Raw genomic sequence first — 14,640 nt, 5'->3', positions numbered from 1 at the left:
TTAATGATAGCTTTTGATTTTTTTGAACCACCTTCAACATTTTGTTTAGTTAGTCGATACAATATGAGTAATCCAATATTAAAATTACACGTTACAAATTATGATGACACAATGTGTTTACTTTTTACATCATTATTCAGTCAATCATTATCTTAAAAGTATTTATTTAAATTAAAAACAAATACATACTGTAAAGAGCTAAATGTTATTGGCAACATTTAACCCAAAATGTCAAAGTATGAAAAGTTCTCAAAGCAAATTCCTAAATCTCAAACTGAAAATATTGATGAGATAATATAACGAAAATTATGTTTAATAGTTGATATACAAAATAAAAAGATGTCAGATAATGAAGGTTTTTTTAACAATATAACCCATCTATTAAAACAAGACTATCGTGGAGTTAACGTAAGTGCTACTAAGAGAAATGTCTTGAATAAACTGCTGATGATTATCACCTGACTATAATTTACAGATAGCTGTTTATGCTCTTGCAACAGCCGGATTAGCAGTATCCATACATAAAATTCGTCCGGTATGTAACTTCCTCAACTTCTATTTAGTATTATTATAATGATATTACATAATAACGTTTATATTTGTATTAAATTAGGTTAGCAAGTTCTCAAAAGCAAGTACTGTTCCTGACCACTTTGTTCGGAAGCATGAGACGCTCCAAGGGTCTTTTGTTGGTGTGCAGCACTCGCCACTCCGTGTTTTAGTGGACCACAGAGCCCCTATATACTTACCTCTTTGGCATTCTGCTAAACCACCTCTTCCAGTCAAGGTTAGTACTATGTTTACAATAATAGTGTTGATCTAGCCCAGTTGGGTAGGTGCCAAACTAATTTATATCATCTTTTTTTTAGTTATGGGGAATAGAGGTGGCAAGTATGAATGCCGTGAACTGGCTGGAATGTGTGGCCAAAGGTCAGAAAGTAACATTAAAACTTATTGCAAGAGACAATGATGACCTGCTTTCCAGTGTGTCGCTGCATTTACCTCAACACAGGGTAATTATATCTTAAACTCATGTTTTCTTGTAGTAAATTTTACACTTAACATAAAATTTAAAGGGAACATTTGATTTTTAAATGTTTCCAATTTAAGTAAATAACATTTTTAATTTAAATACCTAAGATAACCATCTTAGTGTACTGTCGCAAGAAGTCTTATTGGTGGTAGAATACAATACTATTTGCTTGTATAGATTAATACTACCAAAACAATAAATTGTTGTGTTGAGACTATCAGATAAGCAACAAGGTCATTAAGAGATTTTGGTATGTATGGGCCTGTAAGACTCACTGTTGGATAAGATAATAATGAACCGAATGGGGCTCACTCAATTTTATCAGCAGTTTAATGCAATAAAGTTACTATTCTTTGAAGTATAAGATGATTTCCACACATAAAAACATATGAATTCTCATTCCAACTACTAAGTCATAGAAATAACATTTCTTCTTATAAACTTTCAGAAAAAAACTACTGAGACTCTGGATATCGCTGAAAGACTAGTAGAACTTGGTTTTGCCACAGCTTCAGTGCCCAAAAACCTTAAGAAAAATACAATTGAGTCAAAATTGGCTCCAGCTTTACTGTCCGCTGAGGCACGGGCGAAGAGCTTCCGCAATGGTGTCTGGTCTGAAAATTTACCACCCTTACCTGCTTATGTAGTGTTTTGGAGAAAAGGATCACAGGTCACCACAGACATTGTAACTCTATCAGCGAAAAAACTGGCCCATGTTTTATTGATAGCTTCAAAAGGTATCTTCAGCGGAGTCAAGAAACTAGCTCTCCGGCCCTTCAGGTCACCTCCCAAGCAAGTACAAACTACATGAAAGCATTTATTTATAACGTTATTAATTAAATTCTAGTTAGTTTGTACCAAATGCATTACGGTAAAAGTAATTATTTAGGTACTCAAGAGACTAGAGGTGATACTTCCATTTACTAAAGTGTCCTAAATGTTCATCTCTTTTGTATATATAATGTTGGCAATAAAATGTTAAAATTATCTAAATGTAGTTTGATTAAATTAAATCATTGTTTGTAAAAAAGCACTTTATTCAAATTAAATATTATATATTACATTAAAATATATATCTTAATTAAAATAGCAAAAGGAAAAGTACAGCTAAACAATCTATTGAAATAAACCTTCCAACCATTATTTGTAATGTTGTATTATAACACCTTAATTTCGCCCTAATATAAAAATAAATTGTCACTTCAAATGTAAACAAATGTACAAGGTAATTTACGGAAAAATACTGTTTCGTTTCAACTAAACGTCGAAGTAGGTATCATAATCGCGGATATAAAAATACAAAAAGCAAGTCTGATCCCCCTGTGGAGTGACGCACCAGTATTAAAAAGATCGAAAAATATATAGTTGGTGGGTGTTGATGGGGAACCCTACGCGTCCCGTATGGCATTGTTGGATGGCAATCCTGATATTCGTCATAGTGATAGTCGGAGCGCAGGGCGGTGTGTGGGCCTTAATACTTGTTGATGTCGGTCGCGTTGTACATGGAGCGGGTGTTAGCGCGGCACGGCGGGGCGCCGTCAGAGCAGGCTGCAGCGCGACAGCCACGACGTGGGCTTGCGCTGCTGCTCGTTGGCGCGGATCTGGTGCGCGCCCGACCTCGCGCCCGCCGGGTTACTCGCCTCCTGGATACACAACTCCACATTAGTTCAGAGCACATCATTCCTAAAGACATGCTCGCACAAAACTGACATGTTAGTTGCTCGTAGCGTAGTAGATGAAAAGTTATAATGATACAATGGAATATATGAAATGGTGGATGCATTTGATATATTCCAATAACTTACAACCTGAAAATTTGATGTATTGCTGTCGTTTATTATCTAGGTAGATCAGTAACTTTATCTGTCAGAATTTTTTGGATTCGATTTGCATGAAGACAATTTTTTTGTTTTTTTCCAGATATATTAGAAAATATTGGCAAATCAAATAAACATAAGGAAGTTGTATATAATGTTAAAGGCAAAATAGCTTAATGATATGGCACAAAATAATCAAAGCCACTTCAAGGTAACAACACAAAAACATTAAGAATACACTTCAACAATATTAATAAATTCTAAAAACTGACTATTGTTTTACTTAAACTTTAGTAGGTAAAGGTGATAATTTGGGGCAAATAGGAAGTCTTAATTTATGGATTTCGATACCAGATTCAATTTGCCTTAAACTATGCACTTTTAGTCTTGCTTTTGTCTAGTAATTTATTACAGAAACACCTGCCTTAACAGACAACATTAACCTCGGTTACGTAGTGATTAATTACTTCTACCTATATCTTTTACGTAGGTACTCATTTTTAAGCTGTCTTGTCGGGCAAGGCTGGTTATTATCCAATAAAAAACTAGACTTCTTTTACTCAAATCTGCAGTAAATTACAGCGCAATGTAAATAAACATCATGCACTTGTTTGGAAGCTAAAATTATTCTTGAATACTCAGCAATATACACAATACATATACAGCGAAACAAAAAACGAGCGCCTAATTAGTCAAACTCAACAATTTTGTTTTTTATTCTGCAATTTTAACTAAGAAGCGAACAAAAAGACGACAGTTAAAAAACTGATACCGTAGACTCGGATTCATTACCTTCTGTTTTCGTAAAGAGATGCATGAAACAAAAGAAGTTATTTATAAGGCGGAAGAACAAAATATCAATACATAGGTATCATGAAAGACAAACTAATACGTGCTCAAGTCTATTACATCAACTATTGAGCCGATAATTAGGTTGTTATAACGATCGCGATCGCAATCATATTGTCAGGGTCAGCAAAGTTTGAACGAATTAAGTATGTATGTAGGTTGTACCTCTACAATTAATAAACTAGTGCTAACAATCATTTTCCATTAACGTTTGTAGTTTCCTAAACTTATGGGAAGTACTGACACATGGAGTAAAATTAAATACACTGGGGTAAACAATTTAGACAAGGAAGGGAGATGTACAATAAACTTAAGTACGAGCCAACTTCAATAAATAGGGCTAACTAATTCAAATTCCACATTTACACATATTTAGACTGGGTAGTCATCATAATAATTTATTCAGTAGGTGGTGAGCAAGATCACAAATAGTCCACACTTATGAATAAGGCCTTGATTCAATTGTTACACACACACCAATGTAAGTAATGCGGTATATTCGGTGAAAGTGTTACAGCTCTGCTGAGGATGTAACTACTTAGCATATTTTATTATACAACATTATATTTTTCAGTATTAGCTTTTTATGCAAAAAAAAAGAAACTTGCAGAATTAGAAGTAATTGAGGTATTTAATTATTATCTCACATGTAATTATATTATTAATGAATCACCAATTCAAACAAAGATAATCTGATGTTGATGTATCAGTAATTCTGAGCTGCATTTGTGTTTGACAGCTGCATCATCCACTTGACAAGGCTACTCATATCAAGCCTTATTTTACATTGTATGCAGCGCAACATTGAATGACAAAACATGCCCATAGTACATACATATTTTTTTTCTTGGCTAGTAAGAATTCAGTTTGTAACAATTGAACATAAATAAATAGGGTCAGACTTGCTTACTACCAAGCATATTTCGTGTGATGTGAATTCGTCATTAATAATCATCTGTTAAGTTTCTCTTAAACATACTTGGCAATTGGTATTGTACTAAAATGGCACAAGTTGAGTGGTGTGTGTGCATGTGTGTAAATATTTGGCAGAGCTTGTCACTCACACATAAGGGAAAGGGATTAATTTATAGTAAACAATCCTTTCTTTCAGAGTGTTCTATGACTAACATCTCCAATATGGACTTATTTGTTTTATTCAATTCACTTTTTACTACCATACTAGGCAGAGACTATATTTTTTTATGGTCATATGTTTCTTGTGCCTATCATAATAAATGTATACTATTCTAAATGTATTACTGTATAAGGTGTACTGTCTGCATACCTGTTTCTTCTCCATCTTGGCCTTGATATCTCTTGCTAGGGTATAAAACGCTGACTCTACATTTAAGGAGTCTTTTGCTGATGTTTCTATAAATTTAATCTGGTATTCTACGGCTAATTGTTCACCTCTTTCTTTTGATACCTAAAATGATAAAGACAATGTTAGTTGCTTGATTGAATTTAAGAATGTAACTGACTTGTTAGCTTGACTTGCTCTCAGTTAATCCCCGGTTCTTGTTATCATGTTCATTAACCATGAAGATAAAGCACAAAACTATGACTCATGAGTGTGATTGTAACATTTGCAGTTATATTTACCACTTATCAAATCCATTACCAACATAACATTATTGATAACACATTAGTACTCAAACAGTAGGAAAACCATATTACTTTCATGGAATTATTACATTCTAGTATTTGAAATATAGATATTTAATTTTATTATCTACTATCCTGTTCAATAATGATCTGCTTTAAAACATGAATAATAGGATAATGATATTTTATTCTACATCTATTGAGTTTGAAACAAAGTGAAAAAGCAGAGCAAACTCAAATTCAGCTGAGCAGTGACATATTATACTTTTTAATGGTTCAATGACCTCTGACAATGAACAAGCAAGTGGTTTACTTGGTAGCAGATTCTATGTAGGTATACATAATATAGTAAGTCATTTTTCAAGTTTGGAATGTTTATCAATATAGTTGGATTTTAGCAAGCTTATAATAATGGAAAACAATAACTGAAATAGTGTATAGGCTGTATTTTCTCAGTTCTTGCAAATACAACGTTTATGGGCAACCCAAAGGACAGAAGTTTATTATTGTGTAATGCAGTTAGAAAACAATACTGATTTAGTTCTTACCTGTCTCTTAGCCTCTAAATCACACTTGTTTCCAAGAATCATCTTTTCAACATCAGCACTGGCATTTTCTTCAATATTCCTGATCCAATTCTTTATATTTTCAAAACTCTTTTCATTTGTAACATCGTAAACCAGCATTATGCCCATGGAACCGCGGTAATATGCTGTTGTAATTGTACGAAATCTTTCTTGACCTGCAGTGTCCCTGGAACACAATATTTTAACTTTAAGTAGACATTTCTTAGTAAGGATTTATAACATAATTGTTTATTGTTCATTATATTATCATCACCCACACAATAAATTATTTATTTGACACAATAATAACACTGAATTATTTCCATATTTGCATTATTATCACATAAAAAAAATGTAATAAAGTAGTGTTTTATCACATAAACATAGGTCAAACATGACTATGAGACAAATTGCAGTGCAAATGTAAATACTTGTTTTGTTCAATGAATGACTTACAGAACAACAGCATGAGCCATTGTGTTGATAGGCAGAAGAAAGGAAGTGGGTACATTGTGCTAGCCTCATTACTCATTTATGATTGCAAAACTGGCTGCTAGCTTTAAGTTGACCGCGCCTCGTAACACCACTGTCTTACAAAAAAAAACGAACACAAAGATACAACTTGAATCAACTCACCATATTTGTAATTTTACTTTTTTCCCATCAAGATCTATTGTACGAATTTTAAAGTCGATACCTGAAACCAACAGTCCACAGTTATTCGGGAGTCAACTAATTAATTAGTGTGTATGATGTCATAAACTCTCGATTCATTTAATTCGATAAGGGCTCCATTTATCGAGGCGCCGCGCCCTATCCGCCATAAATATGTTTAACGATAAAAAATAGACACAATGGACATGGAAGCAAAAAATCCTATTCCATGACAATATACGTAAAAAATTATCTGACAATAACCTTTGATATAAAGACTTGAATCAAAGTACTCACCAATTGTTGATATAAATGAAATGTTGAAAGCATCTTCTGAAAATCTGAATAAAATAGATGTTTTTCCCACTCCAGAATCGCCTATCAAAAGTAATTTAAATAAATAATCGTAAGTTTTTGCCATTTTTTACAACAATCTGATTACGATACACATAGGTCTGCCATTCATTTGGCATTTTTGACTAATCACTAGTGTTGTCAAGTAATGGTTGTGTAATATCGCAATCGATTTTAAGGAGAGAACTCAAATCGATCTTTTTATATGACCTTACAGATGAAGATGATAAATAGAAAGTCTTTTAAAAAAAAAATCTACGTTTTTTCATTTTGAGTCAATACTGAGCTGTTTTTAAACATTAACAGGACAAAAGTATGTTATTTTAGTTTACTTATTTGAATTTTAACATCATTATTTATCATCATAAGTCTTTTTACCACTGACCTCTATATTTACACTCTATATTTAGTGGTAAATATAGAGGTCAGTGCTTTTTACCGTCTCACAGATGGTCAAAGACATAGGCCACTTCTCACACAGAGTAAGATTGATTCAGATTTCCTCAAGATGTTTTCCTTTAAGCTTTACTTTTAATCAGCCTGGTGTCCAAGATATATTTACTCAGGAAACACCTACAAACTTTGAGAAGCTGGATTGGTGCTTGCCTGCCTGACCTGGAAACGAACCCACCTACTCATAAAAGTTCTTTTCCGCTAGGATTAATTTGTTTGACAATGCAAAACTTTGTAACGTTGAGAATACTCTCTAATAAATAGGCAAAAAACAGCCTTACAAAATTCTTTTTAATGTTCCAGCCGCTTACAGCCTTTAGCCGTTCGGAGCTGCTAATGCGTAGAAGTCTGTAAGTATTTGTTTAGTAAGGCAACGCAACAAATAGTAATGACTGCCGTACGTACGAATATTTTATACCTTTATCAGACTATGGCAGAGAAGAAGACAAGGCACATGGCTCTCCCGCCCCGCACCGGTTGATCAAACTAGCTAAGTAAATTACCATTTAGTCATACGTAGACCAATACAGTTGCTATTTATTTCACCAGTCTACATCCCTGACTTAATTTTGTACTGTCAGTCAAGACAAGCAGGAATTTGTCAACGTCACAATAAATGACACTTGACAGGTTATAGCGATCATAGCCGCCGTGAGACGCTTCGTTACTTGAGAATTATTTGTTTTGATTGCAAACTATTCATTTTATTTTAAATATTGTATCATGAAGTGAAGATTTGAATCTAAGAGCATATACTTCAATTCAACAATGTTTTATCACGTAAGTGGCTAACGCTCTATCACAAATAACTTGCTCTGTTTTGAACTGTTGATTTATTTCATCAACAAATGTTTCAGATATCTTTAGAACACGAAATTCTACTGCATCCTCGTTATTTTGGACCACAATTATTAGACATCGTAAAACAGAAGTTATATACTGAAGTTGAGGGCACTTGTACTGGAAAGTAAGTTAGAAACTTAAACTAATCTGAAGTTAGGTTATGTTGAACAAAATTGTGAAGTTTGACCTGTTCTCTGTTCTCAGATATGGTTTCGTGATAGCAGTAACTGCAATAGATAGTATAGGTGCAGGTCTAATTCAGCCGGGGCAGGGTTTTGTAGTTTATCCTGTTAAGTATAAGGCAATCGTGTTCCGGCCATTCAAGGGAGAAGTACTTGATGCTATTGTCACACAAGTTAATAAGGTATTTAATTATTGGCTCTTCATGTAACTTCTTTGTTTATTTGACTATAACAGTTGATTAACAGCTAATAACAGTATCTTCTACCCACTTTACTCTTGTCTAGCGAGTATGTATCATGCTTGCTATGCTAGTAACTCCCTCATTGGTCTAATAGTCGCACAGTGCAGCTACTGTGCACTTGTGTCTGTACAAATGCTTTGTGCACTGTATATGTTCTTTGCAGCTGGCTGATCTTATTAATGAGAGTAGCTGCTCTAGCTGACAACTGATATGGATTAATTATTATTGAATTGATTGACATGTTTTTTTTCAGGTTGGAATGTTTGCACATATAGGACCACTAAGCTGTTTTATCTCACATCATGTAAGTGTTTGATCAACAATAATTTATAAATACATAATTTTTATAATACTTTATCCTGAAAATAGGTACATAGTATGATATGGCAGGCATAATGGTGACTAATATATAAAAGTTGTGGTGGGCTAGTGGGTAAAGGACCAGCCTCTCAAGTATGAGGGCGCAGGTTCGATCCCAGGTCAGGCAAGTACCAATGCAACAGTTTGTATGTACTTTCTAAGTATTTCTTAGACACCATTGACTGTATTTTGGACGGCACGTTAAACTGTAGGTCCTGGCTGTCATTGAACATCCTTGGCAGTCGTTACGGGTAGTCAGAAGCCAGTAAGTCTGACACCAGTCTAACCAAGGAGTATCGGGTTGCCTGGGTAACTGGGTTGAGGAGGTCAGATAGGCAATCGCTTCTTGTAAAGCACTGGTACTCAGCTGAATCTGGTTAGATGGAAGCCGACCCCAACATGATTGGGAAAAAGGCTCGGAGGATGAATGGTGACTAATATATAAACATTGTATTTCAGTCAATTCCGGCGGACATGGAGTTCTGTCCGAACGTGAACCCCCCATGTTACAAGAGCAAGCAGGAAGACAACGTCATACAGGAAGAGGATGTCATCAGACTAAAGATAGTGGGCACCAGAGTTGATGCTGCTGGCATTGTAAGCATTATTTATAAACTCTTTTACCCACATGTAAAGAAATTGTTTCTACTATTCTGATGGTATATGTATGTATTGCTGCCATGTTTTTCAAAAACCATTCAGCTGTTGCACGTGATACACACTCTGAATAACACAAATTGCATTTATGATTGTCATATGTTTTCTTTTTCAGTTCGCCATTGGGACATTGATGGACGATTACCTAGGATTAGTGACACAGTGAATTCTATAAATAAGTGTACAAGACTTTTTACAAATAAAACCAGTAAAGCACTTTGTAATCATTTATTTGGCATTCAAATAATAGGGTAAAATTCCATACACAATGTAACAAAAACAATCCATCAAAAATGATAAAATATTTGGACACCTTCAGTCTATTTGGGCAGTATGTGTGGTGGTACACGATGAAACACGTAGTTCTGTGTGCTTGTCGATGTTTCACTGACATTCATTATCCTATATTACGTTAAAACTTACTTCTATTAGAAACAATTACAATTTGAAATATTGTCTACAGATTAGTGCTCAATGTTAGTAGTCACACATGATTAGCACAACAAAGATGGCAAATTACTGTTCCTACCGACAACTTTAATAGTTTTTGTAGTTTTTAAATTCTATGTAGAAGAATATTGCAATATTTATCCAACATTATTTTTTTGTTTCGGAAAATATTCAAAAGTCGGTCCATGCTGTCCTAATCACGTGTGTCGAATTGATAAATCGTGTTGAATACATCCAAGTGTTAGTATTTAATTAATAATATTAAATAGTCGACTTACATAAGTCAGAAGCCAAAACATACCGAATGCCAAATGTTCCAATAATTTAATATAATTTCAGCCTCTATGATATTACGAGAATTTCACGTCAATGAGTATGCTATGTCTATAATTATTTACAAATGTCTAATCAGAATTCATAAAAGATAAAAAATATCCAAAGGGACGATTCAAAGTCTTTGGTTTACCAATTATATACAAGTTATCAAAATACATAATTAAAAATAAATAGAACCTAATCAAATATTGCTCGTAAATCAAAATATGGCATCTAAATAAATAATACTCAAATATGAGATCAGAAACACAAGCTAAGCAACTTCTGGATATCTAAGCACCAAAAAAGTCTAAAATTAACACGTGTGTCTATTATAATTATACAAGAACGAGGTAAAGACATTGATATTGAGTAATTATGTCTATTTACATATGGAATATCTTTGCTCAAACTAAGGCGCTGTCGATTCTATTCCTTTATATTTTTTAATTGAAAGCAGTCAACTATTCATCATTGGATGATCCTATTATACCGTTTGGCAGTCTCTTGGTTATTGTCTATACTTCTTGCAACAGTGATCATGCCAACAATAGTCGAAATGTTCTGCATACAATTCAAACCTTCTCTATTAAGGAAGAGAATCCGTAGCGTCCACATAACCTAATGTTAGTAACAAAGAAAATTTCTTACATCCAATTATCTCTACTATACCAAATATATTTTTTTATTATAATAAAATATTGAGACATAACATTGTGCAATATAGTGTAATATGCGATAGAAGTTATAATTTGAAACAATCAGTAATTATTTTGCAGTCACAATAAATTTGCACAAATCGCTCACTGAATTTAATGCGCCTAATAATGTATGCTGATAGCTATAACATGGTATAACTCATTATTTCAATTGATAAATACAATTTATAGAGATTCGCAGGCTGCTAATCAGCATCATTATGTCAGCTTTATACAAGGCACAAAATAAGTGTTCAGGATAAAATATGCATTACAGGCAGACTCTAAACAAAGTATATAATTTTACATAGAATTAATATCTACTGGGAAGATATTTGGAGCAAGTAAGGTAGGATACATTACAGTAGGAATCTGAAACGCTAGCAGGTATTATATTGGTGGTGGTACAGTCCAATGAAGTAAGAATATCAACATTTAAGTGCATACGTGAATACAGTCACACACTTGCAATATATTATATCCCTATTTGCAATGGAAAATTCTGTCACATAACACTTCTTGTGGTGTTACTCCAGTCGACTGTATCATCAACTAGTCATTATTTCGTATAGTATCATCTACAACAACGATATATTAGAATACATCAATAGAATGACTTACAGTGGGTTGGCTTGGCCTTATGTATCGACATTTTATCTAGTTCAGGGTTCACATCAAACACTTATAGTTGAAAAATGTCAATACACCAAGATGTAACATGATCAAAGACTACAGGGGAATAAGATTCATTACTATCTACCGGATAAATCTTAACATCAACGTTCAATACGCCTAACTGCAACATTTACTCTAACACTTTAACAGTAATAATACTGGCAATAATTTTACTTTGAAGAATTTATAGATCGGAATATAACAACTATTATAATGATAGTGGTTAAAATTGATTTATTTATTGACTATGAATGTATGTGGATTAATTTAATTTTTTGCTTCCCCGTCTTTCCTGCAACTGAAATCGTCCTTACTGTCACTCAAAACCGAACACCACTAGATCAGACCTGTTGTGTAGTAAACGCTTATTCATTCACTATGACATTTAACTAAATTGTAATATAAAGTAAATAAACACGCGCGTGCGTTGCCGCCGCGCTTGTGACACTTGAGCTAATGCCTTCCGCATTCACATCCATTACCTGATCACTCAACATCCACCTCCTGTGACCGGCATTCCTTACCTTGTTCGAGCGAGATTGACACTCCAAGGGCACGTAGTTGTCGTCCAGAACAGACGACTATTTAACGCATCTTTGGAGTAGTACCAACGTTTATTAAAATTAGCTACGACAGTAGCGTGATTATTAGGTTGAACTCAAAGTTGAGTGGAAGACTCGAATTAAATACATAATTTGAACGTCTCGAACTTGTGTTTTACAATCGAAATTTTAAGTACTTTATAGATTGTTGAATCGATTGAATTTTTGAAGTCCGAGATGGTTATAGTCGAGATCGATGTTGTCGAATCACGTGTCGCGTGTGGTTCGGTCGCCGTCGAAGGTCCGGAGCGTGCTGGCGAGTCGCTCAGCGCCTGACGTGGAAGCACTGGCACTAGGCGGCCGGGTGTCACGAGGCGGCGGGCGGCGCGTCGCCGGCCACCGGCACCGCGGGCGACACCGGCCCGCGCACTGCCTCGATGTAGTCCTTGATCAGCGTCGCGATCTGGTACGCCTGCGTGACAAGTACAATTATTTTCAAATGGACAATACAAGAAAGGACATTATTCGGACGAGGTTTGGATCCAGCAGCCCTCCAGAATAGGTTATGGGCACATCCATCGCATCTAGCGGGCAGCTGGTCGTGGTCAGCGTCAGACACATACCTGTTCAGTAGAGAGCACGAGCTTGGCGTGCTTGCGCTCGGCGCGCGTGACGAGCAGCAGCGCGCGCGGCGCGGGCGACACGGCGAGCAGCTGGTCGTGGTCGTGCGACACCAGCGCCGCGCGGGACCCGCGCCGCAGCAGCGTCAGCCCGCGCGCGTCCACCGCCAGCCACAGTGCACGCGGCCAGTTCGATGTGAACGATTGCTGTACACGGATAGACAAGGTTACAACAAAACGGCAAGGGGAAAAACATAGTAAAAAATGTGAAAACGAAAAACCCACAAAAAATCGCCTGTTTATTGACAATGCGTCGAATTTGCGATTTAGAACTTGTTCATTACATACCATGACATCAAATATGGTAGCCCTGGTGAGCGGCCAGGACGAGGCGAGCGTGAGGGCTCTCTGCATAGCAGCGGCGGGTGGAGTCCCGCGCAGCGCCAGGTGGTGCAGGCGCACGGCGGGCGCCGGCAGCGCGGGCTGCGCCAGCCGCGGCGGCAGCACGGCGCTGGCGGCCGCCGCGCACTCCTCGCCGCCGCCCGCGCACTCGCCCTTCACTACTTGAGCGTGCAGGGCTGCTAGCATCACCTAAGTGCCGAAACCATTTATTAGCTTGAACATCTTGGTCGAACATGAATGAAGGCTTGATCAGACTAAGGCATGGCATGGTTACTACGCTATCATGGCTGGCTGGCTTTAGTTTGGTTATCCGGTGACCATAAGTTAAATTGACGAAGTTTTTGGTTACGGTTACGTTAAATATGTAGTTAAATAGCGCAACCTACCATTTTCATCGCAAGACCATTATTAAAGATAAACGCCATACCATAACGCCAACAAATCCCTCCAATTTAACATACAAGACATAAGGCAAAACACTCACAGCCTCGTCAGTCTCGATGGGCAGTCGGTCGTGTCGCACGGAGTGCAGCACCTGGTAGTACAGCAGCTCCATCTCGGCCGCGCACGACGTCTGCAGCGGCCGCTCGCCCAGGAACAGGCGCTTCTTGAATACCAGCCTACGTAAACATATCAGGATCATTATTGACTTTGAAAGCTCTTTCTAGAACACTCTTCTTCCTTCCAATTTTATTAGGGGCTCAAATTCCCCTCTGTCACTAGACATATTAACATTCACTCCCTTCCTCTGACAATCCATCATTTGTTTTCTTTGGTCTTTCTCTCCCGCTCCATCCAGATCTCTCGCTCTATACCTAGTTAACATATTTCCTGTGTCATGTATTTCATCACTTTTTCACACACAACTTTCAGACACTCCAAGAATGGAAAAGGACCTTAGAATAGACCTTATCCATTCTTGCATATTTTCTTCTGCTACGTGCTCTCTCTTGTTCTCCCTCTTTTTCAATGCTCTATACTGTACAGGACAAACAAAAAACAATTTAGAACTAGCAAGAAATGATTAAAGTACCTGCAAGCAGCAGCAGTGGCTCCCGCCTTCTCCCATCTGGCGAGCACATCTCCGACGCGCTCGCTGCCCGCCAGCGCACGCTCGCCCGCGCCCGCCGGCGTCGAGTTCGCGCACACCTCGTACAGCGCGTAACCTGTAGGAACACCCAGAGTTCAATATAGACTAACCGCACTAAGCAGTTTATAGGCGGTGAGGGGAAGAACATAGGGAGGAGTATGTAGGACGATTACATAGGGAGGGGTATTTAGCACGATTACATAGGGAGGGATAGATGGGGGAGCGTGGAGGGA

At 36.8% G+C, this 14,640-nt stretch overlaps 4 protein-coding genes across 7 annotated transcripts in view; 2 read left to right on the top strand and 2 right to left on the bottom strand.

The window, feature by feature from the left end:
* The first annotated feature begins 214 nt into the window (after positions 1-214).
* On the top strand, positions 215-2,020 carry LOC110376419 (uncharacterized). Its single transcript, XM_021334884.3, has 5 exons — positions 215-408; positions 476-535; positions 614-787; positions 870-1,013; positions 1,482-2,020. Exons 1-5 carry the CDS (start codon positions 340-342, stop codon positions 1,842-1,844), a joined length of 810 nt encoding a protein of 269 aa, XP_021190559.1. The 5' UTR covers positions 215-339; the 3' UTR covers positions 1,845-2,020.
* Positions 2,021-2,049: 29 nt separating this feature from the next.
* Positions 2,050-7,015, bottom strand: Rab8. Its single transcript, XM_021334886.3, has 5 exons — positions 6,822-7,015; positions 6,507-6,567; positions 5,853-6,057; positions 4,985-5,125; positions 2,050-2,676 (listed from the first exon to the last, which is right to left on the bottom strand). Exons 1-5 carry the CDS (start codon positions 6,943-6,945, stop codon positions 2,572-2,574), a joined length of 636 nt encoding a protein of 211 aa, XP_021190561.1. The 5' UTR covers positions 6,946-7,015; the 3' UTR covers positions 2,050-2,571.
* Positions 7,016-7,951: 936 nt separating this feature from the next.
* LOC110376434 (DNA-directed RNA polymerase II subunit RPB7) lies at positions 7,952-9,839 on the top strand. Its single transcript, XM_049848553.2, has 6 exons — positions 7,952-8,111; positions 8,189-8,298; positions 8,379-8,538; positions 8,852-8,902; positions 9,418-9,555; positions 9,731-9,839. The coding sequence occupies exons 1-6, from the start codon at positions 8,100-8,102 to the stop codon at positions 9,779-9,781; spliced, it is 522 nt and encodes a 173-aa protein (XP_049704510.1). The 5' UTR covers positions 7,952-8,099; the 3' UTR covers positions 9,782-9,839.
* LOC110376435 (myosin-I heavy chain) overlaps positions 9,830-14,640 on the bottom strand; it is a 71,729-nt gene continuing 66,918 nt past the window's right edge. For all 4 annotated transcript variants that reach the window (XM_064039652.1, XM_064039653.1, XM_064039650.1 and 1 more), the window contains 5 exons: positions 14,351-14,483; positions 13,802-13,937; positions 13,264-13,506; positions 12,919-13,122; positions 9,830-12,767 (listed from right to left, as the gene is read on the bottom strand). In XM_064039652.1, coding sequence (XP_063895722.1) covers positions 12,663-12,767; positions 12,919-13,122; positions 13,264-13,506; positions 13,802-13,937; positions 14,351-14,483 — 821 coding nt within the window. In that variant the 3' untranslated portion in view covers positions 9,830-12,662. The remainder of the gene's footprint in view (positions 12,768-12,918; positions 13,123-13,263; positions 13,507-13,801; positions 13,938-14,350; positions 14,484-14,640) is intronic.

This window comes from Helicoverpa armigera, chromosome 20, assembly GCF_030705265.1.
Source record: "Helicoverpa armigera isolate CAAS_96S chromosome 20, ASM3070526v1, whole genome shotgun sequence".
Lineage (NCBI taxonomy): Eukaryota > Metazoa > Arthropoda > Insecta > Lepidoptera > Noctuidae > Helicoverpa > Helicoverpa armigera.
The sequence above is the reverse complement of the archived record's forward strand: the minus strand, read 5'-3'. Positions and strand labels throughout refer to the sequence as shown.

Excerpts from the sequence above, each read along its gene's own strand:
- LOC110376419 (XM_021334884.3), top strand. The coding sequence starts at position 340 with ATGTCAGATAATGAAGGTTTTTTTAACAATATAACCCATCTATTAAAA. Across the intron at positions 409-475 it reads AAGACTATCGTGGAGTTAAC|ATAGCTGTTTATGCTCTTGC; the intron begins GTAAGTGCTACT and ends TATAATTTACAG. Across the intron at positions 1,014-1,481 it reads TGCATTTACCTCAACACAGG|AAAAAAACTACTGAGACTCT; the intron begins GTAATTATATCT and ends ATAAACTTTCAG.
- Rab8 (XM_021334886.3), bottom strand. The coding sequence starts at position 6,945 with ATGGCAAAAACTTACGATTATTTATTTAAATTACTTTTGATAGGCGAT. Across the intron at positions 6,568-6,821 it reads TTCATTTATATCAACAATTG|GTATCGACTTTAAAATTCGT; the intron begins GTGAGTACTTTG and ends TGTTGGTTTCAG. Across the intron at positions 5,126-5,852 it reads ATTTAGAGGCTAAGAGACAG|GTATCAAAAGAAAGAGGTGA; the intron begins GTAAGAACTAAA and ends TTATCATTTTAG.
- LOC110376434 (XM_049848553.2), top strand. Across the intron at positions 8,299-8,378 it reads GAGGGCACTTGTACTGGAAA|ATATGGTTTCGTGATAGCAG; the intron begins GTAAGTTAGAAA and ends CTCTGTTCTCAG. Across the intron at positions 9,556-9,730 it reads GAGTTGATGCTGCTGGCATT|TTCGCCATTGGGACATTGAT; the intron begins GTAAGCATTATT and ends TTTCTTTTTCAG.